The 24462-nt window shown below is 41.2% G+C and overlaps 1 protein-coding gene across 3 annotated transcripts in view; it reads right to left on the minus strand.

Moving 5' to 3' along the window:
* Positions 1-13567: 13567 nt before the first annotated feature.
* The window catches only part of LOC108553478 (serine/threonine-protein phosphatase 4 regulatory subunit 1), a 145947-nt gene continuing 135052 nt past the window's right edge, over positions 13568-24462 (minus strand). For all 3 annotated transcript variants that reach the window (XM_017908380.1, XM_017908382.1, XM_017908383.1), the window contains 8 exons: positions 22223-22365; positions 21917-22054; positions 18318-18482; positions 17136-17419; positions 16698-16893; positions 15017-15874; positions 14459-14735; positions 13568-14377 (listed from right to left, as the gene is read on the minus strand). In XM_017908380.1, coding sequence (XP_017763869.1) covers positions 14235-14377; positions 14459-14735; positions 15017-15874; positions 16698-16893; positions 17136-17419; positions 18318-18482; positions 21917-22054; positions 22223-22365 — 2204 coding nt within the window. In that variant the 3' untranslated portion in view covers positions 13568-14234. The remainder of the gene's footprint in view (positions 14378-14458; positions 14736-15016; positions 15875-16697; positions 16894-17135; positions 17420-18317; positions 18483-21916; positions 22055-22222; positions 22366-24462) is intronic.

A 24462-nucleotide genomic window follows, 5' to 3' on the forward strand; every position in this document is an offset into this window, starting at 1 on the left:
ATTTTTCTCCTTCTGGATTTTATTTCTTTCATTCTATTTGTCTCTTTGTTTCAGCATTCGAGTATTTCGTACAATATTCGAATGCCTCGTCGTTGGTTTTTACTTATGTCTCATCGTTGGCTAAATCTTTCCATTCGCAAATTTTACGACTTCCGTTCGATTTGTTTTCGTTAGAGCGTTCGAGTATTTCGTATAATACTCGAGCGCTTCCTCGTTGGTATGTTTATATCTCACCGTTGGAATGTTTCTGTCTCGTAGTTATGTTGCTCAGGTCTCGTCGTTGGCTTGCTCGTTCCATTTGGTTATTATCCTTGATGGTTTCCTCGTACTAATCCCTTTCCTTTCAGCTACATATTAACAATAATATATTCTGTTTTAGCTTTTAGGTTTCTCAAGATTCTGTTTGCGACACATCAATGAACGATGCGTGCGTTTACTTTTAAGTAATCATAAGATAGATCCATAGACTAAGTATCATGTGCGCGCTATCTGTACAAAGGTAAGCTACCTAATTTGGAGCGAAATTTATAAATTCTCTATCATTTTCTTATCCCCCTCGTTTAGCAAATAGAACATAATTGTTCTCGCGATAATCGCGATCGTTCGTAAGTACCGACTAGCCTACGCGACGTGCTCTCGTGTACTCGATAAGTACATGCTTCGTAAGTCATCCTCACGACTCGTCTCCGACACTCATTTCCAGTCACTGTCAATCTCGTCATGCATCGGGTTCCAGGGTGACCCCCTCGGATCAGTGCGTCTTCTGACCTCGACGGGGCGGTCCGCTGCCTAAGTCGTACGCGACTTGGGCTCGGGCACATGCTGGCTGACGGACTAGTACCATCTACGGTTAGACCACAGGGATGATTAAGTTCTACCCCGTGTGGCTGGGATGCGAAGTGTCTGTCTTGGCCGGCAACCGCCCAGCTGGGCCCTCCTGTTGACACTAGAAGTTTCATTGGTTCAGGGACTATCCTTGGTCCACGTGTAAGTCTTGGCGAGTGCGACAGTGACTGGAATTGAGCTAGGCCCGATCGGGAGGGTGCCGAGGTATGAAGTTATCTCTGTACACGGGAGTACATCGCCTAGGCTAGTCGGTCTTTCGAATAATCGCGAACTCGTTCGGGCGCGTCGCGATTTTCTATTAGCTCGCGTGTTTGATATTTCATTTCCTATTTTTATGGGAACTTGAATATATCTTAGCGTTGCGACAGTAGAGTTTCAGTATACCGAATCGAAGTTCCCTTTGTAAGACACGAAATAAAATAATGTGTCATTAGAGTCACTTTAACTTAATTCGCTCCAAGTTAGATCAGGCTACCTTTGATACGAATAGCACCAGTAGGCTGTGCCACTAGGGCACATGTCGGGTCTCGATGCGTAGCCACCTCCTCGTGGTGAGACCTGGTAATTGGTATCGTTTCCCAAAAAAACAATTTTTTGTGGAACGATACCAAGCTAAGAGCTACGCGCAAAGTTTAAGATATTTCCTATCTCTTGTAAATTCACATTGTTCTCTTCGAACTTTGAAAATTAAGAGAGTGCAATATCTGTTACGATAATATGTGAAAAAAGAAGAAAGAAGAAAAAGCTATGGGAAGTAAGGTAAGTAACGAAAATAAGGTAAGTAAGGTAAGTAGTCTATCTATAGTATGTACATTCATGCAAACGCTGCGAAATATGCCTCGATAGAATTCTAGGAAGTGACGTCATTTCTTGGAATCGGTCGGCGAGAGACCTCCTATTATATTCTGTTATCCTAGTACAAAGTTGCAAAATCGGCCGAAAAATTCTCGCTAAAGCCGCAAAAGTATTGTCTGGGAATTCTTGGAAATGACGTCATTTCTTGGAACTGTCTCGACGAGCGACCTCCTATCATGTCATGTTATCCTGATACAAAGTCGCGGAATCGGCCAAAAAATTCTCGCCAGGGCGACAAAAGTATCGTTCGAGAATTCTTGGAAATGACGTCATGTCTTGGAACTGTCTCGACGAGCGACCTCCTATCATGTCATATTCTCCTGATACAAAATCATGAAATTGGCCGAAAAATTCTCGTTAGGGCGACAACAGTATTGTCGGAGAATTCTTGGAAATGACGTCATTTCTTGGAACTGTCTCGACGAGCGACCTCCTATCATGTCATGTTATCCTGATACAAAGTGGTGAATCGGCCAAAAATTTTTCTTCGAGACCGCGAATGTATTGTCCACCGAGACGGCGAAAGTATTGACCAAAAACCGGCAAAAGTATTGTCCACCGAGGTGGCAAAAGTATTGACCAAAAACGGCAAAAGTTTTGTCCACCGAGACGGCAAAAGTATTGACCAAGAACGGCAAAAGTTTTGTCCACCGAGGCGGTAAAAGTATTGACCAAAAACGGCAAAAGTTTTGTCCACCGAGGCGGTAAAGGTATTGACCAAAAACGGTAAAAATATTGTCCGTGTAGGCCGCAAAAGTATTGACCGAGAATTCATGGAAATGGCGTCATTTCTTGGAAGTGGCTCGACGAGCGACCTCCTGTCATATTATGTTCTCCTGATACAAAATCGTCAAATTGACCAAAGGTTTCTCGCTCGGGCGACAAATGTCTTGTCCGATAAATTCTTGGAAATGGCGTCATTTCCAGGAACTCCGCCGGTATCGAATTCCTCTCATGTTATGTGTTCTTAATACAAGATTCTAGACATGTTAATCACCGCCAACTATGATTTTAGACTGGAAGCTTGTGTGACAGTCCAAAATCATAGATGGCGCTGGCCGATGTAATTTGAATTTTCATTGGAAAATTAACAAATTACTCAATTTCTGCGATTAATTTATGAACTTTTATGCTTGCATCGTAAAGGCATGTCCTTTATGAACTTTCTAATATAACTTTTGATATTAATTTCTTCCTGATTAATTAATTACGAATAATTATTCCTCTGACTGTTCGAACTGATGTCGGAAATGATGTCGGCTTTTCATTAATTACTGTTTTTTATGCAATTAATTTATGAATTACATGGATACATAATAAAAACAATATTCTTGGGAATGTTCTTATGTCATTTTTGTACGTATTTTACTTCTGGTTTTGTTCATAATTAATTATTTTAACAGACATACGTGCCGATCGCCGTTGTCAAGTACCGTGTGCCGCCAAGTAATTAATTATAACAAACTAATTAGCACCAAATTATGTGCGAAAATTACATAAGAATGTTGCCGAAAGATCCAGCTTTGCGATGCAGTTATAAAAGTTCATAAATTAGTCGCAGAAATCGTGTAACTTATTAATTTTCCAAGTGCCGTTGTGGCTTGATTCGGCAGTGAAAAATTAACAATTTACTCCATTTCTGTTAACAATTTATGAACTTTTATAAGTGCATCCCAAAGCTAGAACTATAGTCAACAATCTTAGACAAGTTTCGTTCAAAATTTGAAGGTAATTAGTTTGCTATAAATAATTATTTGAAGGCGGTCGTGATCTGCCTATAACGAGCGGAATGGTTTTTTGATAAAGTATTTAATTCTAAACAAAACTAGAAGTAAAATACGAACATAAATTATATGGGATATTCTCAAGGATGTTGTCTTTATAATGTGTATACTTACTTCATAAATTAACATCACAGAAGATAGTAGTTAATGACAAACTGTTGGTATCTTCACAGACCTGCAACGAATGACGTCAATTAAAAGAATTTTTGCGGATAGTGCTTTTACAATTTTACTTACCTCACTTACCTTAAATCTTCTTCATTTACATATTACTCCAGCGAATACACCTCACCCTTTATGTTAACAGTTCAAAAGGTATACTGAAAGTTTACAACAGATACAACATATCTTAAACTTTGCGCGTAGCTCTTAGCTTGGTATCGTTCCACAAGAAATTGTTTTTTTGGGAAACGATACCAATTACCAGGTCTCACCACGTGGAGGTGGCTACGCATCGAGACCCGACATGCGCCCTAGTGGCACAGCCTGCTGGTACTACCTGTATCAAAGGTACCCTAATCTAACTTGGAGCGAATTAAGTTAAAGTGACTCTAACGACACATTATTTTATTTCGTGTCTTACAAAGGGAACTTCGATTCGGTATACTGAAACTCTACTGTCGCAACGCTAAGATATTTTCAAGTTCCCATAAAAATAGGGAATGAAATATCAAACACGCGAGCTAATAGAAAATCGCGACGCGCCCGAACGAGTTCGCGATTATTCGAAAGACCGACTAGCCTAGGCGATGTACTCCCGTGTACAGAGATAACTTCATACCTCGGCACCCTCCCGATCGGGCCTAGCTCAATTCCAGTCACTGTCGCACTCGCCAAGACTTACACGTGGACCAAGGATAGTCCCTGAACCAATGAAACTTCTAGTGTCAACGCGAGGGCCCTGCTGGGCGGTTGCCGGCCAAGACAGACACTTCGCATCCCAGCCACACGGGGTAGAACTTAATCATCCCTGTGGTCTAACCGTAGATGGTACTAGTCCGTCAGCCAGCATGTGCCCGAGCCCCAGTCGCGTACGACTTAGGCAGCGGACCGCCCCGTCGAGGTCAGAAGACGCACTGATCCGAGGGGGTCACCCTGGAACCCGATGCATGACGAGATTGACAGTGACTGGAAATGAGTGTCGGAGACGAGTCGTGAGGATGACTTACGAAGCATGTACTTATCGAGTACACGAGAGCACGTCGCGTAGGCTAGTCGGTACTTACGAACGATCGCGATTATCGCGAGAACAATTATGTTCTATTTGCTAAACGAGGGGGATAAGAAAATGATAGAGAATTTATAAATTTCGCTCCAAGTTAGGTAGCTTACCTTTGTACAGATAGCGCGCACATGATACTTAGTCTATGGATCTATCTTATGATTACTTAAAAGTAAACGCACGCATCGTTCATTGATGTGTCGCAAACAGAATCTTGAGAAACCTAAAAGCTAAAACAGAATATATTATTGTTAATATGTAGCTGAAAGGAAAGGGATTAGTACGAGGAAACCGTCAAGGCTAATAACCAAATGGAACGAGCAAGCCAACGACGAGACCTGAACAACATAACTAAGAGACAGAAACATTCCAACGGTGAGATATAAACATACCAACGAGGAAGCGCTCGAGTATTATACGAAATACTCGAACGCTCTAACGAAAACAAATCGAACGGAAGTCGTAAAATTTGCGAATGGAAAGATTTAGCCAACGATGAGACATAAGTAAAAACCAACGACGAGGCATTCGAATATTGTACGAAATACTCGAATGCTGAAACAAAGAGACAAATAGAATGAAAGAAATAAAATCCAGAAGGAGAAAAATAATTAGAACCTGAAAGAAGAAATTATCGTTAAATTATTTAAGAGAGTGGACAAAGGCCACTGGATAGCCATTGATCTAGCCAACGATGATATACAAATAAATCAACGATGAAGCATTCGAATATTGTACAAAATACTCGAATGCACAAACAATGAAATCTAGAATAAAAGAAATAGAATCTGAAAGAAGATAGATAATTAAAACCTGAAACAAAAAATAATTAGTACCTGAAAGAAGAAATTATTGTTAAATTATTTAAGAGAGTGGACAATGGCCACTGAACAGCCATTGATCTAGCCAACGATGATATACAAATGAACCAACGACGAAGCATTCGCATATTGTACAAAACACTCGAATGCACGAACAATGAAACCTAGAATAATAGAAATAGAATCTGAAAGAAGAAAGATAATTAAAACCTGAAACAAAAAGAAAAAATATTAACGCGCACCGCCCGAAGTCGAACCGACAAATGGCTCGAGCCTTCACGCGGGTCCCTTATATAGCGGTGGCCGGCCGGCCGAAGATCGGCGAAAATTTCCGAACTTTACCGATTCCTTTAAAAGTTACTTTTTCGCTGTAATAACTCACAATTTATTAACTTTTTTGACTTTTATCGTTAATATACTTTGCAAACTATTTGTTATCAATGATTTTAATTTGTTATTAACAATATATTTATTAATTTATTAGCTTTTTGTAAGTTATGAATACATTTTAATACAAATACGTTGTTTGTTTAAGTAGTAGCTAATAATTTATTAACTTTTTTTACTTTTATCGTTAATATACGTTGCAAAATATTTGTTATTAACAATAAATGTAGTAATTTATTAACTTTTTGCTAATTATAGATACATTTTGATGCAAATACATTACATATACCAGTAATAGCTTATAATTAGGTAATTTTTCCACTTGTATTATAAATTTACATTGTGACCCATTTGTTATTAAAAATAAGTGCAATAATTTTTACATTTTTGCAAATTATAGGTTCATTTATACATTGGTATGATATTTTTCAAGTGATAACCAAAGATTTATTAATTCTTTTACATTTATTATAAATTTACGCTTGGAACAATTTGTTATTAATAAGAAATTTGATTATTTATTCATTTGTATGAACTATAATTGTATTTGATTGACGTCATTCACAAAAATTCCGTTCACTTATCTCTCACAGCCTCAAAAATCATCGAATGTTCAACCGAAGTTTCGAAAATTCACAAGAGGTAGGATATAGCTTAAGCTTTGTGCGTAGTTCTCCACGTGGTGAGACCTGGTAATTGGTATCGTTTTTCAAAGAAAAATCTTTGGGAAACGATACCAAGCTAAGAGCTACGCACAAAGTTTAAGATATTTCCCATCTCTTGTAAATTTTCAATGTTCTCTTTGAACGTTGAAAATTAAGAGTGGTCAATATCTGCTGAAGTAATATGGAAATAAAGAAGAATTAAGGTAAGTGAGGTAAGTAAAATTGTAAAAGCACTATCCGCAAAAATTCTTTTAATTGACGTCATTCGTTGCAGGTCTGTGAAGATACCAACAGTTTGTCATTAACTACTATCTTCTGTGATGTTAATTTATGAAGTAAGTATACACATTATAAAGACAACATCCTTGAGAATATCCCATATAATTTATGTTCGTATTTTACTTCTAGTTTTGTTTAGAATTAAATACTTTATCAAAAAACCATTCCGCTCGTTATAGGCAGATCACGACCGCCTTCAAATAATTATTTATAGCAAACTAATTACCTTCAAATTTTGAACGAAACTTGTCTAAGATTGTTGTCTATAGTTCTAGCTTTGGGATGCACTTATAAAAGTTCATAAATTGTTAACAGAAATGGAATAAATTGTTAATTTTTCACTGCCGAATCAAGCCACAACGGCACTTGGAAAATTAATAAGTTACACGATTTCTGCGACTAATTTATGAACTTTTATAACTGCATCGCAAAGCTGGATCTTTCGGCAACATTCTTATGTAATTTTCGCACATAATTTGGTGCTAATTAATTTGTTATAATTAATTACTTGGCGGCACACGGTACTTGACAACGGCGATCGGCACGTATGTCTGTTAAAATAATTAATTATGAACAAAACCAGAAGTAAAATACGTACAAAAATGACATAAGAACATTCCCAAGAATATTGTTTTTATTATGTATCCATGTAATTCATAAATTAATTGCATAAAAAACAGTAATTAATGAAAAGCCGACATCATTTCCGACATCAGTTCGAACAGTCAGAGGAATAATTATTCGTAATTAATTAATCAGGAAGAAATTAATATCAAAAGTTATATTAGAAAGTTCAAAAAGGACATGCCTTTACGATGCAAGCATAAAAGTTCATAAATTAATCGCAGAAATTGAGTAATTTGTTAATTTTCCAATGAAAATTCAAATTACATCGGCCAGCGCCATCTATGATTTTGGACTGTCACACAAGCTTCCAGTCTAAAATCATAGTTGGCGGTGATTAACATGTCTAGAATCTTGTATTAAGAACACATAACATGAGAGGAATTCGATACCGGCGGAGTTCCTGGAAATGACGCCATTTCCAAGAATTTATCGGACAAGACATTTGTCGCCCGAGCGAGAAACCTTTGGTCAATTTGACGATTTTGTATCAGGAGAACATAATATGACAGGAGGTCGCTCGTCGAGCCACTTCCAAGAAATGACGCCATTTCCAAGAATTTATCGGACAAGACATTTGTCGCCCGAGCGAGAAACCTTTGGTCAATTTGACGATTTTGTACCAGGAGAACATAATATGACAGGAGGTCGCTCGTCGATCCATTTCCAAGAAATTACGTCATTTCCAAGAATTCTCGGACAATACTGTTGTTGCCCATGCGAGAATTTTTCGGCATGTTTCGCTATTTTGTATCAGGAGAATATGACATGATAGGAGGTCGCTCGTCGAGGCAGTTCCAAGAAATGACGTCATTTCCAAGAATTCTCGGACAATACTTTTGTCGCCCTGGAGAGAATTTTTCGGACGATTTCATGATTTTGTATCAGGAGAGTATGACATGATAGGAGGTCGCTCGTCGAGACAGTTCCAAGAATTCTCGAACAATATCTTTGTCGCCCAGGCGAGAATTTTTCGGCCGATTTCGCGATTTTGTATTAGGGTAACATGAGATGAAAGGAGGTTGCTCGTCAAGTTAATTCCAAGAATTATGTAGAGGCAAATTTCGCGGCGTTTGCATGAATATACATACTACATATAGGCTATTCGTTGCAGGAGATTTTAATTATTTTACTATACTTACCATACTTACATTACTTCGTTGCTTCGTTACTTACCTTAGCCCCTTTACATAACTTGTCATAATTTACATATTACTTCCACAGATATTGCCCACTCTTTATTTTCAAAGTACAAAGAGAACATTGAAAATTTACAAGATATAGGACATATCTTAAACTTATTACTAAATCACTGCTGAGTTATGTATAATCTATAATTAACTTATAACTAAATAATGTCTAACTTATAATTAACTTATAACTAATTAATGACTAACTTATAATTAAATTATAACTAATTAATGATTAATTTATAATTAATTTATAACTAGCTTATAACTAATATTTCAACTTTGGTGCGTAGCTCTTAGCTTGGTATTGTATCCCAAAGATTGTTCTTTGAAAAACGATACTAATTACCAGGTCTCACCACATGGAGGTGGCTACACACAATGGTCGTTTCGTAAATGTACAATCATTTAATTTATCAAATCACTTTGTATTCTTTTGTCTACGGTACACACATCTTTTTACATTTGTTAAATCTACTATCGTACATGTCGTTTACTCAACAGCATTCATTTTCCGATGTAAATTGTAATTCCTTAATTTAATACGAGGGGAGGGAAGGATGGGGTGCTTAGTAAAAATCTGTACATACATGATTAACGTTTACTTATCTACAATAAAACAGTATACATTCGTCTGCGTGATCACGCGTAGACAAAGATCACAGTAACTGTCACGTCCCGCATGCATCGAATCGGCAAGATAGGAAACTGTAGAATCGACGCAATACATGGGACGGTCATAAGTCTTTTGACCAACATGGCGTCTAATACTCGACGTCTGATTGGACACTACGGCAAATGCAAGTATCGCGGACTTGCAACTAAAATCTTATTAGTTGCTGTTAATCATCAATTTACAGCATTGTAGATCTATTGCAATCTCAATTGCGATCACCCGAATATTCAACGTATCGACAACTGTACCATAAACAATTTCACAAATGATCTTATTTCGCGATTGCGCTCTGATATGAGAACGATGGAACGAAGACTAAAGTTTGCACGTGTCTTTCGACGAGGCAACAGAATTATATCATTTAAACTGAACAAACTTTAATACGAGCGATTTACTCACGGCAACCATAAAATCCACCTTGCAGAAGCGCGTGATAGAATGCCCATACGTTGAAATGTTACTATGTCCCATTATGATCAGTTTAAGAACTACTCACTTTTAATTGCCCCCGCGCGTCGCTATGTGGCGCGAGCTGTTTCTCGTATGATTCGAGGTTAACTTTACATCTAGACTTCGTGTTTATGATTCAATATTACGACTGATGCCATAGGACGGTAAACTAATCAAATTTCCCTATATTACTATAGGATTACTATTAGGATTTTCTATATATTATATACGAATATTTTCCAATATTCCTATATACATCACGGAAGTTAATTGCATTATTCGATGATAAAGAAAAGAATGATCGAAAATAATTGATGTAGATTAATGTTTATCGATCCACAAATTTTAGCAACTGGCGGAATTCTTTGAAAGATTTAAGAAAACTCAACGAATATACTATCTTTCCAATTAAAAATATACTAAGGCCAAATAGAAAAGAAATAGTCAATTTAGAATAAGAAAGATGAGATGTGAACACTGGTCTAATAATCTTACAATGAAATGACATCATCTTGAATTGTAATGAGAGTCAAAATCAAAGAAAATAAGATACAAACCGCTATTGTTACCTTCGGTTTAGTCAATATCAGAATCATAGGAATCTACATTACCCTGAGGGTTACAAAGTCTAGAATTATAGTTATCATCAATGGTATCGTCATGCTACATTCGGTCTAAGGATGAAGTTTGTACATCAGAGGCAACATGGAGCTCGATGATGCATTTCTTCATATTCTTAGAATGATCTAAATCTGTAAACAATGTGACTAGTGACAGTATTTCTCTACTGCCTAACACAGTGAATGTAAATCTCCAAACTGTTAAGACAAACTATGTACTTTTACGTCTTTTGGGTCCCTTTCACGCGCTTCTATTAACTCCAAAGAAATTCAGAATAGATGAATTGATGCAACCTTGGCTCTCGATAATATGCTTGTGTAACGCTTACGTTACCCAGTGATCACGTGAAAATGTTGGTTTCATTTAACTACTGCTGCAATTCCCTAACATCAAGGCCCCTATAAAAATCGATATGAAAGAGAGTTCCAGCAGGAACGTTGCAAGTCTGAAATTTAAGAAACAAGAGCAATATTATATATTTGGCGTTATTATTTCTCTCGTGTTACTATATCGTTATAATCTTTCTTATTGTTAGTAACTTTCTTAGTGTTACCATTTCTTTAAATGTTACTATTTCTTTCAATTCGTTATTTTCCTATTTGTACGTTTATTTTAATGCTAAATATAAGAGAAATATTTAAGTAATCATTACAATTTATTTTCTTATTCGCAAAACGCTAGGATTTACAAATTTTTATTTGTTTTCTCGCACACGAGTACTTAGTTCAGAGTAACAATGGTTCATTGGCACTCACTCTAAATCATTCAGGAGGACTATTTGCTCATGCTATTCAAGTTACGACAGTAGAAAATAACGGTGGAATGACCAACGACAGGGCCACTTTATAATTACAAGAAATATTCGTTTAATACCAACAACACACCGCATTGGTTATACGAATCAAACACGACTATTATTTTATCGACTACACGAATCCATAGTTATCCAACAGATTCTAGTCATAGTCCTGTCTACGCTTGTAGTGTATATAGAAATGAATAACTTGAAATTAACTGGTAATTGATCGAGATTGACGTTAGTTTCACCATTCCAGATGTGGATATCTGCACTGACTGTCCTTGTTACCGTGTGTGTATTGCAGACATTGATTCGACATCCCAAGGCAATATTATTAAGAGTAACCAACAAGCTTAGTTTATAAGGCCATGATATTTTCTTCAGCTGCTGTGTTCGATCAGATGTCGGACATTAACTGTCGCATGGGTGCTCATATAGGTGCCCATAAAACTCTGCCCATGATCATTTCGTGTATTCGGTCGATTCTGCAATTTCACATCCTGTTAATTCGATGAAACTGGGACGAAATAATAACAATGTAAAAGAAATAGTAACACTTTGGATATAGTAACAGCTCTCTATTCTTTAATTTTGCAACATGCAAAGTCCTTGAGAAGATTCTCCTTCTAAGAGTCTATGCATGAATGGTAACATTTTCTCCTAATCGTTGAGTGGGCACATGCGCGTTGTAGATGTCGCTACGTGCGAGAGATTCGTTATTCTTCACACTCGCATGCTCCCATCCGGTAATAATATCGAGGGCCGACATTATAGTAACATCACACGATTCATGATTAAACTTAGTATCGTGCAGTATAAGTTTCTTTCTTCTTTCTTATGCTTTTTTCAGCCACAAAGTTCTCACACTATGTTTGCTCGACATAAGAGTATTTACCGATGATGTTAATAAACAAAGTTTACAAGTCATAGCACGAAAACTTGAGCCTACCAACACGTATGAAATTACCAAGTAACATGATGCTCGTAGGAACGACTATGAAATATTTTGTATCTGTTCAAAAAAATCTTGGTTAACATTCAAGAAAAAACGATAACAATTATTGTAACGCTGAAGAAAACATGCTATGACTGCTTACCAAAGAACAAGAGATCTCGACGCTGCTACATCTCTAATTAGTAATATCCGGCTTGTCCAAGGGACTACTTACAGATACAAATTAATCACAATAGTAAACACATACATACTCGCGAATACTAAACCACGCATACACTGCAGCGCTAAAGTATCAAGACACATGCCTATTTCAATGAACCTGTAATATATGGGAATTATTATTGTTAAACAACGTTCAGTGAAAAATTCTATTAATGGTGCATATTTAATGAATCATTTTAATTCCTTAAACAATTCATTCGTTGTGTCTGTACGTGCTGCTGATTCTTTCTTCCAGTTTCACATAAATGTTTAGAATCATGACCCAATGAGTGGCAATTTCAGATGAGAATGCAGGGCCATTCTACTGTTCTATCGAAACCAATTCTATTTTAATATTCTAAAGATTATGAGGATTACGAAAAGAAAAGAACTGAATATCGACATACATTCTCAAATAGCAAGATTGTAAACAGAAGAATATTTTGTAAGAAATTATGAAATCTGACAATTATAACATAAGACAATTTGTTATGAGAGGAACTTGCATGTAGAAAGATGATAACAAGAACATAAGTTTATGTTCATTGAAAAGTTAGAGAGAAAATTCTCAAATAGCAAGATTGTAAACAGAAGAATATTTTGTATTAAAGAAAAGAAAAGAAATTATGAAATCTGACAATTATAACATAAGACAATTTGTTATGAGAAGAACTTGCATGTAGAAAGATGATAACAAGAACATAAGTTTATGTTCATTGAAAAGTTAGAGAGAAATTGGATAACAATTACGAAATGCCCCACTGTTAAATATAAAGGTCAGTTACGGTTTAGACTCGTACGATTATTAATACAATGAAAAATTTTAAGTACAAAAAGGTATTAAAACATCCTGCACGACAACACCATTTTTCTCAGAGCGGATTAATTTTCTATCTGTACACGACAACAATCCTAAACGTATTGCTAAAATATGTAAAATTACTTACAGCAGAGATTTGATGTTAACGCAACGATATGGTCATCTTCGATTATATACGAGTTCAACTGAATATATAGAAAAATTATGAGATTAAACTTGTACGTACAATTCCGAAATAAGTATTTCAAGTCGAAAAAAACATTTACATGTGACATGTACAAACGGAAAGTATATAAATATTAATTCTGGAACAATAAAAAAGTTAATAGTCAGAATGTGAAATTTGTAGACGCAGTTATAAGAGTACGCGGTGGATATATACATAGAAAGAAGATATAATTACTTTTTATTATTATTGGTGAGATATTTAATGAATTATTAGTAAAATATATTCTCTGATACGGTACAAAATATGGTACATAAAATTTAACGAAATTCATCGATAACTTCATGGCTTTTCCTCGGGAATTTAGTACAATTAAACAAGTGTCTTAATACTTTAGAGTGGCAGTGCACGATCACTTCCTTTTAAACACGCATACACACTCTTATATAACTGCGTAATGTCTTTTAACCATCGATACTTATAATCTGTCTTAATCTAGAAGGGCGCGAAAACCATCGATCCCTTGGTCGTAACGACAACCCTAAGTTGCACTTTTTCTATCTTGACTGCACTAAATGGTTCATCATATTTTGTTCCTTTGTTTGTGTAAAACTTGAGCTTATTTTTACATCATAGATACACCAGAATATTCTTTGAAGTAACTCTTCATCTCGACATAATTGAGTTGTTGAATTTTCCATTCTTTCTTCTTACATTTACAAAGATAATTCACATAAAACACTCATACTGCATCCTTTCTCTTATTTCCTCTTTTGGCGGTCCCAGTATAAAATTGATTCGTATGGCAGGAAATAATAAGAAGTTGATCTTCACGGTGCTTCAGTTCGTTAAAACATTATGTTTCTCGATTATTTAGTTTTCGTTTGCGACATGTATATCTAATACAGAATTTTCCTCGCCACCGGCTAGCACTCGGACGTCTCTGTCTGGATCTGATCTCATTTGTCTGAGCTTCCTCTCCACTTCTTGTGCCCGTTCAACTCCCAACCACTCTGCTAAAAATCGAAATACTCGTGAGTATACTTTCCCTGCAACCTAATTGTCTACATAAAAGACATTATATATAAAATACTTACAACCCATAGGAATAACATTTTTCGACAAGGTCCTCGCTACAGCTAGTCTCACGTTTGGTACTTTGTCCGAAGATAACTTTAACAAACTAGGTAACATTTCCTGCGAAAACCTGTCACCGCTGATGGCGTTACTGGATATTAATTTCGCGCACACGAGGGCGAACGTCTGTCTTCTAACCCATTTCTTCGCGTACAAACCAAGGAAAAATCTAAGCTCTTGAAACAGCGCTGTGACCAGGCATTCGTTGACAGAAAGGTGAGCTACTATCTGCGTCACCTGTGTAGATATCGGAGACAAAAGTATTAAACACACTTCATATCAATGTTACGCTATATGTCCACCTAACGTTACCACCTCAAATACATTTTTTAAAACATTTAATAAAATACCAAGGAATAAACATCAATTCTTTATGTTCTACTACTTCGTAACATAAATCCAACGCAAAGCAAGGTAAAAGTGTCTAGATAAACAATGACATAAACATCAGTAACGTTAGAATAGACGCCCCTAATCTTTTCTTGAACATAGAAAATGGCGAACGAGCGAGGTCGTACCAAAGAAAGCGCAACGTGCCTCACAGCAGCGACTTTGTCGTTCAGCAGATCAAGGGACAAAGACACAATGTGCCGTTCTACGTCTGCAGGACTGAAGAGGTTCACAATTTCCAACAGCTGAGTGGCCAACTCCTCTCGAAATCTCCAGTTGGATTCGGTATCGGTGGTGAGGAATTCTTTAAGCCTCGGTAAATACTGACGCTGATCCTCCGGTCTGAGCATCTTCAGAAATGTCGCTAGATGCTTGAGTACACCTATCCTGACCTCGTCCAGGTCCTTGATGAATCCATCGTAGATCGGAACGAGATCAGTGGCAGTGAGTTCTTCCCCGAGAATATTGGCGATTTCGTGAATACTCGAGGCCAATGTCCGTCTCACCTTCCACTGATTAGCGCTCGCCAAAGACTGATAGGCAGGCTTCAAATACGGCCAATTTTCTCTCCCTAACGTGAGTACAACAGCTGCAAAGCTGAAAGCACAGTAATGCGGAAGATCCGTGCCCATGTCGAAGTACTCTTCTGGACCGGCCATCGATAAGAACGAATCGACCAGATGCTGCGGAACGATCTCTTGGTCATTGAAATTCACTACTTCGAATTTGTTAGCCGGATATTTGTTCCCTTTCAATACATAGTCCAACGATGATGCTTTACTGGATGCAGTTGTGTTGGTGAACAGGTTCTGATCTATATCGTCCTGCACGATGGATCTCCTGCCACCGGACCTTTCGGCAGCGGACCTTTTGGCGGATTCCACGAGCTCCTCGTCCAGTGGAAGGTCTGGTGATATGTAGAAATACAGGAACGGATTAAAATTTTCCGTATCGTCCTCGTCGTTTTGCAAATGCTTCCACTGTATCTGAAAGAAACGGAACGATTAGTCAGTAAACTTGGAAACTTTACAAGCGTTTTCTTCTCTCTTTTCTATAGGTAAACGAAGCAGAGAAGACAAGTTCGAACATTCGATTTAACTGTTTGAGTCCCAAGCAGTGGGATCGCGCTCTTCAGATTTTGTGTCGAAAAATCCCAGTACATTTCGAGAGCTATGGACAACTGACGGTGCTTTCACTGACTATCACATAGCACCAACAAGCGCTATCATGCCGATTGAGATTTCTCGACATAAAATTAAACAAGCGCTACCGCGCCGTTTGGGCTTTTTCGCACTCGATTAAGACAAGCGCTATCGCGCTGTTCGGGGTTTACCGACCGCGTTCTTTTAACACTTTACCGACCGCTAGCGATTCAACAGCATACGCACATCCGACCAGCCACTCAGCCGCCGATTCTTCCTGGTGCCCCCCATATAAAAATGTGGAGGCTCACAAAGCAACGCAACTGACGCAACTGAGCAACGTACTTCAATACTAAATAACAAATTACTGTTCATATAATCATAATGACCGTTCATCGCCATGGCAACCGATTAATCGGTCGGTAAGCGTCGGTAACAAAAAGCCGATTAATAGGCTATCGGTCGGTAACAAAAAGCCGATTAACAGGCTACCGGTCGGTAAAGTGTTAAAAGCCTCTGCGCGACTCAAACGGTTAATCCTACGTGCAACTCGTTACATTTATGATCTCGGGAACGGAAGAGAGTCACGCTAATGAATATCTTGAAGGAAATAGAAAGGCAGATGAGCTCGCGGATCGCCTGTTCGTTACTTACGGACGCGTCATACCTTCGTCTTATAAGCTCTCATGGTGAAAATGTAATCCTCCTGGGACTCGTCCTCCTCGTCGTCATCTTCGTAAATTGGCTTTTGTATTATCACAGATGAATCGAAGTTATCCTTAGAATTATAATCCTCCGTGTCTACCATGTGACTTTGTATGGTGCATTTCGCGGGGAAAATTCCCTCGTACAGATACCTTATACTGCAACAAGAGAGCGGGCAACGATTTACATGTTTATTTTTCCCGCTTCGGGGGTGGGGGGAGGAACGGGGAAACGTGACAGCGGGGGCAAGAGTCGATCTGGGAACGAAAAGAGTACGAGAGCGGGGCAGAAATAAAATATAAGTAGAAGAAATAGCGGGGAATAAATAAAATGGAAATTACAATGCGAGTCTCGAGAGAATCGGCCAAGTAGAGGGTAAGAAACTTTTAGCTTTTTATACCTGAAACGGGTATCTTGTTGGCTGGTAAACACTAGTTCGCCGTGATGATTATAAGTTACTTCGGTAAACTGTTTCGCGAACGTAGATATAAATGGTCCTAAAATTTGAAAGGCAGACATTCGCACCCATTTCGACTCGTCGTTAAGATGCGCGGCCAGCAGCTCTGCCAAGAGTAATCGACGGTGCTGAAGGGTCATGCAGCATGAAACTGACATCATCACGTCCACGCACGCTTTCCGGACGCCCCACACTTTATCGAAGCACAGGTCGATGTATAACGGGAACTGCAACAGAGGAAGAAGAAATTAGAAGAGGTTCAAACTCGATTCTAACCCCTTGCGCTATTTTTCACGAGTCTGACTCGCGATGAAAATTTTGGGCCAAACTTGATTATCACGTGTCGGGCTCGTTGTTCAATTTCATGCCCAAACGTGGATATCGCGTGTCTGACTCGTGATCGACGTTTCGGGTCGAACATGAATATCACGTGTCTGACACGTTGTCGACATTTCAGGCCAAACATGAATATCCCGAGTCTGACTCGTGGTCTTAATCTAGGGTTAAGTATGAATATCTCGAATGGGCTCGCGGCTATCTCGCACTTCAGCGTAGTGCAAGGGGTTAACCCTTTGACTGCCACGACGAAATAACATGTTTCCCTCACGACGCCACAGAAGTGCACCGCTAGATGCGAGATTTGTTCTAATACTTTTTTGATGTGCTAATAAAAAATTTTTAATCGTTCAATGGGGCACTTTTTGTTTCAAAGTATCTTCTAATTAGCGGTTACATTCAAAATGCACCAATTGCCAATTTTCGTTCAATGTTGTTCAGTGTAGTTCAAGTAGTTCAAGCGCTCCGGTCACCAATGACCATCGTGGCGTCACAGGAGAAACCGTGGCCGGTCATATATGACCAACGTGGCAGTCAAAAAGTGCTAACCACTTCGGTACGAGCGTCGACTATAGTTAACGATCAAGAACTTTTACTTTGATTCCGCATTAAAACTGCGAACATTTAGAAATATCGTAATAAAAACATAAAACATATGTGGCTGTAGGCAAGCGTCGTACCGAAGTGGTTAATCGGTCATTCTACGTGATTTTTTCCTTCGCGTCTTTTCTCTTTTTATTCCCAAATCGTGACAGCGGCAAGTAAAAAGCATTCGTGTAAAGGACCCACCAATTTTCGAAAAAGGGTTTTCCTCCTGACAGCGGCGCAAAACTCCCCGAAGTGCGAGGCGCAGATTTTTCTCGTGTAAAACACCTCGCAGAGGGCAATGTATTTATCCAGAAAAATCTTTTCCGCCAGGTCTTCGCCGATGAAAGGTGCTAACTTGCACATGAGCTGTGAATATCGACACAATTAACCATATACTTCTTACAGGTCACAAGCGGATCTTGCATAGTGTAAAGCAAACGTGATGTAACAGAAAGAATAATCCTCAATGAAAATGAATTTGAAGAAAACAATCAACGGGATATGCGCGCGCGCAATCACGCGCATAGGCGTCGAACTGTTTAAACTCGGTTCAGAGTCGACGTAATTTATAATTTCAGAAAAAGAAAGAAGGAGAAAGGATGTTTAAAATGTTGCTGATAGCGTCGCGATGGGATTGCTTAATATCGCAGTGAACGAAGACATAAATCGCACCGTTCCGCTCATCAAAGCTGGCTGTGATACGAGTCCAAGTCACCACATCACAACCACTCTGATGGGAGGAACAGTCGAACTTGCGCTTCTTAAACATCTGAAAAAGAAACGCACGGATACGATCAAGATAAGCCATAGGATCGTACGTTGCCCGGTAGAACCGCAAAGGACCATCGTTCTCACGCTCGCCGCTAGATGGCTTCCTACTCGAAGGAGTTTCGAGGACTTTTTGGCAAGTTCCCGGAAAACCTACACTTTCCCATATATATAACTTCCAGACCTTCCAATAGTATCCCGTCTAAGGCTAGGTAGCCGTACTGATATGAGCCCACGCTAGCAGGAGCCCAGGACGAAACGCACCTCCTTCCTTTTCCTTCACGTCTCTTCTAGCAGCGCAACTGCGCCACATCGAGGGGGGATAACTTACGACCAACCGACGACATATACGACGAACGTAGTATAGAGAAAACCCCCCTTCAGTATTATCCATAACGTATTCTCGAGCATATATCATATCTTCTTGGTGGCGCCCGCATGTGCGCGAATCAGAAGATCATTGGACGATGATGAAACGAATTGGACACACAGGGGGGATGAATCATCATCCTGTCGTCATTCGACGATCGTGTAAAGGCATATATATATACGCTTTATTTGTTCCCCGTACGTTACAAACTAGGATGATCATCAAGTATAATAACCTCGTGTCGTAAATATTAAACTGTGTCCGATGATATGCGCACGTGTTTCAGGAATCAGTCAATGATGATTGATTTTACGGTAAACCGATACTGATCTTTATTACGCATGTATGTACACTTTGACGGCGATGGCTAGAGTTGAAAATCGGTAAAAAGACGGAGGAAATGATGAAAAGCAAAGGAGGAAGGGTAGAAAAAAAGTAACGTGGCCTACAGCACAATCATCGGGGATGTCACGCATAAGGAAGTCATCTCGAGATCGCGCCGTTCAATAAACGCGATCACGTCTTTCATGGATCCCGCGAATCCATGAGAGGAAGCGGACTATGGAAGGGTAGCGGAGTCTTTCCCGAAAGTGGAAACTGAAACTGTGCGCGCGAGGACTCGATCTCCGTATCGGGGTAGCCGATCGGAAACGTTTTTCTTGAAAATGTTTCGCGATGGAACGCTGTATTTCGCGGGAAAACGAGCGTGTACCGGCCATAGAAGATGCGCGAAGGATGATCGGGAATGGATTTACGAGCGCAAACGCAACTAAGGAAGAGAGAGGATGCATCGGGATCGACGCGAAATAGGTTACACGAGCCTGTTGGGGGGGGGTCTTTGTCGAGAACAGTTGGCCAAACGCGACGCCGCGCTCATCAAAGCTGGCTGTGATATGAACGCTTGCATCAGCATATCACAACCACTTTGTGAGCGATGCACCCGCGCCATTTTCGCACAAGTACGATACATCGATTTCTTCCACATCTCATCCTCGTCTCGTCGAGCCCTCTATTCTCGTTTACGCGACAGCCTAAACACCACCACCTCGATGGATTAAAAGCTGCGCGTGTGTGGACAGACGTTGCGAAAAACGGCGATCCAAATCGTCAAAAATGGCTGTGATATGAAATCTAGAAAAGCAACACGCCACAACCAATTTGACGATTGGATCGCGTTGCTCTCGTGCTCTCCGTGGTTGCCTATCTTCTGGGGCCACTCGCGTCGTTCCCGCTCTTCATTCATCTCGGTGCTGTTCTCGATACAACGCTCGTGTCCCGTTCTCTCCACTCTCTCCCCTTCGTATCGCGTGTTGCTCCCGCGGATCACTCGTTTCCGTCATCCCTCTATCCAGATACACAGCTCTCTGTCTTTCTCTCTGGTAATTATTCCCACGTCTCTCCATCCTTGCCTTGTTCTCCTCCAGGCTCTTCTTCCCTCTTCGCTCCTGTCCCTTCGATTTTCTCCTGCTGGGCGAATCGCGCGCGTAGAGGATAGACACGATTTTGCTCATCAAAGCTGGCTGTGATAGTCGATCTCTATGACAAACCAACTTTGATGGTAAAAGCATGTCCCTGTCGAAGGGACCCTCTTCTCTTCTCTTCTCTGCTCTTCGTTTTCTTCTTGCTCCTGGTCCGTCGAGCGCGCCTAGGCTCGTTGCGGGATCTTGCCACACGCGTGACAGCGGAATTTTCGGGACGCTTCTGTGCCCCTCGTCAGATGAACGCCGTTGCTGAAGAAGAACGGACGCCGGATGAACGACAAGATAGTGAGACGCGAAAGCGTGAGAACATCTCACTACCCATGTCTTTCAGGCGGAGCCCGTCCGAGGGATTCAACGACCATAAACGCGGTGCACCTCGATATATACACCTACTACACCCGATCGCCATGCTACACTTCCTCCTCGCATATCGAACGAACCGGCGAGTCGAATGGATCAGGAATGCTAGGCGCGAGGGACGCGTCTCGCCTTGTTTTCTCCACGCTCCCGTACTTCCAATGCACACACGTTTGAACCCGCGAGCAATTCTTTACATACGTATTCTTTAATTAAACCACGTCGACGATCGACCTGCGGTTCGTTTGGACGCATTAAAATGAGAAAACTCGTTAAACCGCACGGGGTCAGCCGTGGAATGTTAAGCAGCAGGAGAGCAGGAGAAGGTGAGACAACCGTTCCAACCATTCTCCATTCGACTCGTACTCATCGTCATCCTCCCCCGAAAACGCAACCGACACAGGCGATAAAGTACACGAGTACACGAAACTGGGCAGAGATTAGGATATCTCGTTCCTAGTAACTCTCTCTCTCTCTCTCTGTTTGATCGCTAGGTAGGCTTAGCGTTTGGTCCCTGTGCCGAGCTCGTACTCATCGGGGCTCGTCATCCTCCCCCGAAAACGCAACCGACACAGGCGATAAAGTACACGAGTACACGAAACTGGGCAGAGATTAGGATATCTCGTTCCTAGTAACTCTCTCTCTCTCTCTCTGTTTGATCGCTAGGTAGGCTTAGCGTTTGGTCCCTGTGCCGGTGTGTGCCCGATGGCCACGGAGCATCGCGATCGGTCGGGGCAAAGAAGAATACAGAGACGGTGGAAAGTTAGAAGAAATTAGAGAAAAATGGAGGAAGAAAACGGAAAAAAGAACATATGGAAACTTACGGAGACGCCACAGTTAATGAAATCGACGGACCTACAGAGCATTTCTATTTGGGGGCACAGTATCGTCTCGATCGTGTTGTTGTCGAGCAGTCCCTTCTTGGTCAGCGCCAACACCGCCGTCTGGGCCGACATTCGTATCTGGCCAGCAACCAGAGAAAAAGGAAAAAGGAATTCGTCAATGGAGCCTGTAATTCCTTTCGTAGGCGGAGGAACATAGACCAGACGCTACTTGTCAGCAGCGGTGAGAGTCGATTAGCGAAATTTGATGGCCGACTACGTGGCCAGATACGTGGACAAAATATTCACCTGGTTGTCCCGTTCTTGCAGAAACGTGATAATGAAGCTGAGCAGGTAATCGTGGAGGACGTTGTCGAATAAGTGCGGGTACTCGTGGCAGATCGACGCCGCTTCCGGTATTTGCTCCAACAGGTCCGTTCGTATTTGCACGTCTGAAACCAAAGCGAACCGATTTTTCCATCGTTTCAATTTTCCCTCCGCGCCTTTCTATCCTCCTTCTCGTTCCCCGACCGGTTCCAAATTTCGGGGAATTTCGCGTCAGATCTCTGTGATAAACCGTGACAATGCTATAGGACCCAGAGTCATAGTCACGCAACCGACTTTGGATCGCGAAAAATAATAATAAAAAGCAAACCAGACAAAAATATTGGGATTTTTCCTCGTCCCGTGACAGACGAAGGTCAACTTACTCGAAAAATGTCGATTAAATTTATTTTCATCGGTCCCCATACGATCGGATCGGCGAGATCGGTAGGATTTACCTCGGATAATCGGTCGTGGAATATTCAGAGATGGTAAAAGGGAGAAAAAGGAGGAAGGAAAGTTCCAATTAGAAACAGAAGAGACAAATACGGGGAGGGAAAGGGGGACGAAAGTTGCATCGATTACCCTAGACGTGGAAAGGAACTGGCGGCGTCCTGAGGAGGAATCCGATCGTTTCTTTGCAACTCACGATCGGCGGCTAGCCGGCAGCCATTCGTGCGTCGAAAGCGAGAAAAACAGGAGGGAAAGGCAGAGGGTCAGCCATTCTTCCAGGTTTTCTCGACCTTGGCCGTTTTTATTCCCCCGACAGGCGTTTTCGTGGAGATACCTGAATGGGGAAGAAAGGCGACGCAAGCCGGCGCCCCTGCTGATTAGGAAAACTCGCACCTTTCCGGCCCCGGGACGGACGTAAAGAACGAGGATCACCCGGTTGGTCATTAGTGGAACGACCATGGATTCCCGCTCTGCTTAACTGGACAGGTGCAACGGGATGGAAATAATTACGTCCCTTGTTAATTTCGAGAAGCTTCGCCGGGATTGGGCCCGATGCACCGTTTGGCGAAATATCGAACATTTTCCACGATTTTCCCTCTCAATTTTAAGGTTAAACGATCGAAATATATATATTCCAACGAAATTAATACGTAATAAGCATCGACCAGCTTCGTCGATCTACACGAACACAACTTTCGCGGTGCCGGTATCGCGAAACCGCTCGAACGCTGATTCCCGAGTTTCCCGAGTGTTGCAGCACGACACCGTGGGTCTTGATTCGATTGGAAACCCGAAGGAAATACTCGAGAGAAATCGTAGCGCGAGTCCCTCCAGTCGGAGCACGCGACACCGCGAAAAGTTACCAAAAATCTCCCTAGAACTCTCCACATGATGTATGTATTGGTTGAAAATAAGAGAAACGAAGGTAAAATAAAGTCCATCGTAAGAAAACACACGCGAGAACGACGCACAGGACGGCACGACACAGCAGCTAGTACTAAAAACGCGGGAAAAATTCCTCGAGCACAAGACCGCGGCGACATCTGAGGAAAATGGAGGACACTAGAGAAAAGTCGTGAAAGGCACGTCACGATGGAGGAGCGTGGGTGCGACTGAGGGTCGCGGGAAATGCACCTTCCCGGTTTGCCGGACTTTTCCAGTCGGGAGTGGGGGGCTCCGGAGGGTAGCGCGGCCCCCACCACCGCGGCAAGGCCCAACTGGGGAGCTCGCCGGGAGGGTAGGGGATCGCGGACAAAACGGGGTTCGTCCGTTTTCGGCCGCTTTCGCGCTGCCTTCGTGAGGCCCACGGTCCGAGCACGTGCTCGCTTTTCCTCCCCTCCACGCCGCCCTCTCCCCGCGTTTCCCGACGACTTCCACGATCCACGGTCCACGCACCCGCCCTCCGTGTCGCCGGTGTTGGCCGACGAAACGCGAACAAGAAGCTCCATTCTCTCGCTCTCTTTCTCTCTCCCGGTGCAGCCCCGGTCCATTAATCACGAGCTGGGTCTTATCTTCTCTTCCCCGCCTACTCCGTCCTTGCGCCTTCTGTCCGGGCCACGAGATCCCGCCAAAAATATCCCGCTGCGTTCCTTCAGGATTAAGCGTCACCGATTATTTACCCCCGGCATCTCGTCTCCTTTCCTTCTTTCTTCGGGGGCCGTTTCATTGTACACCGTTGCCAATACGCGCTAGCTGGGCCCTCGGTGTGTTTGAAAAGCTGCTTCCTTCTTTGCCGCCTTTTCTAACCACCACCCACCACGTGGCCCCGCTCT

Source organism: Eufriesea mexicana, unplaced genomic scaffold, assembly GCF_001483705.2.
Source record: "Eufriesea mexicana isolate 0111107269 unplaced genomic scaffold, ASM148370v2 scaffold10591, whole genome shotgun sequence".
In the NCBI taxonomy this organism is placed as follows: Eukaryota; Metazoa; Arthropoda; class Insecta; order Hymenoptera; family Apidae; genus Eufriesea; species Eufriesea mexicana.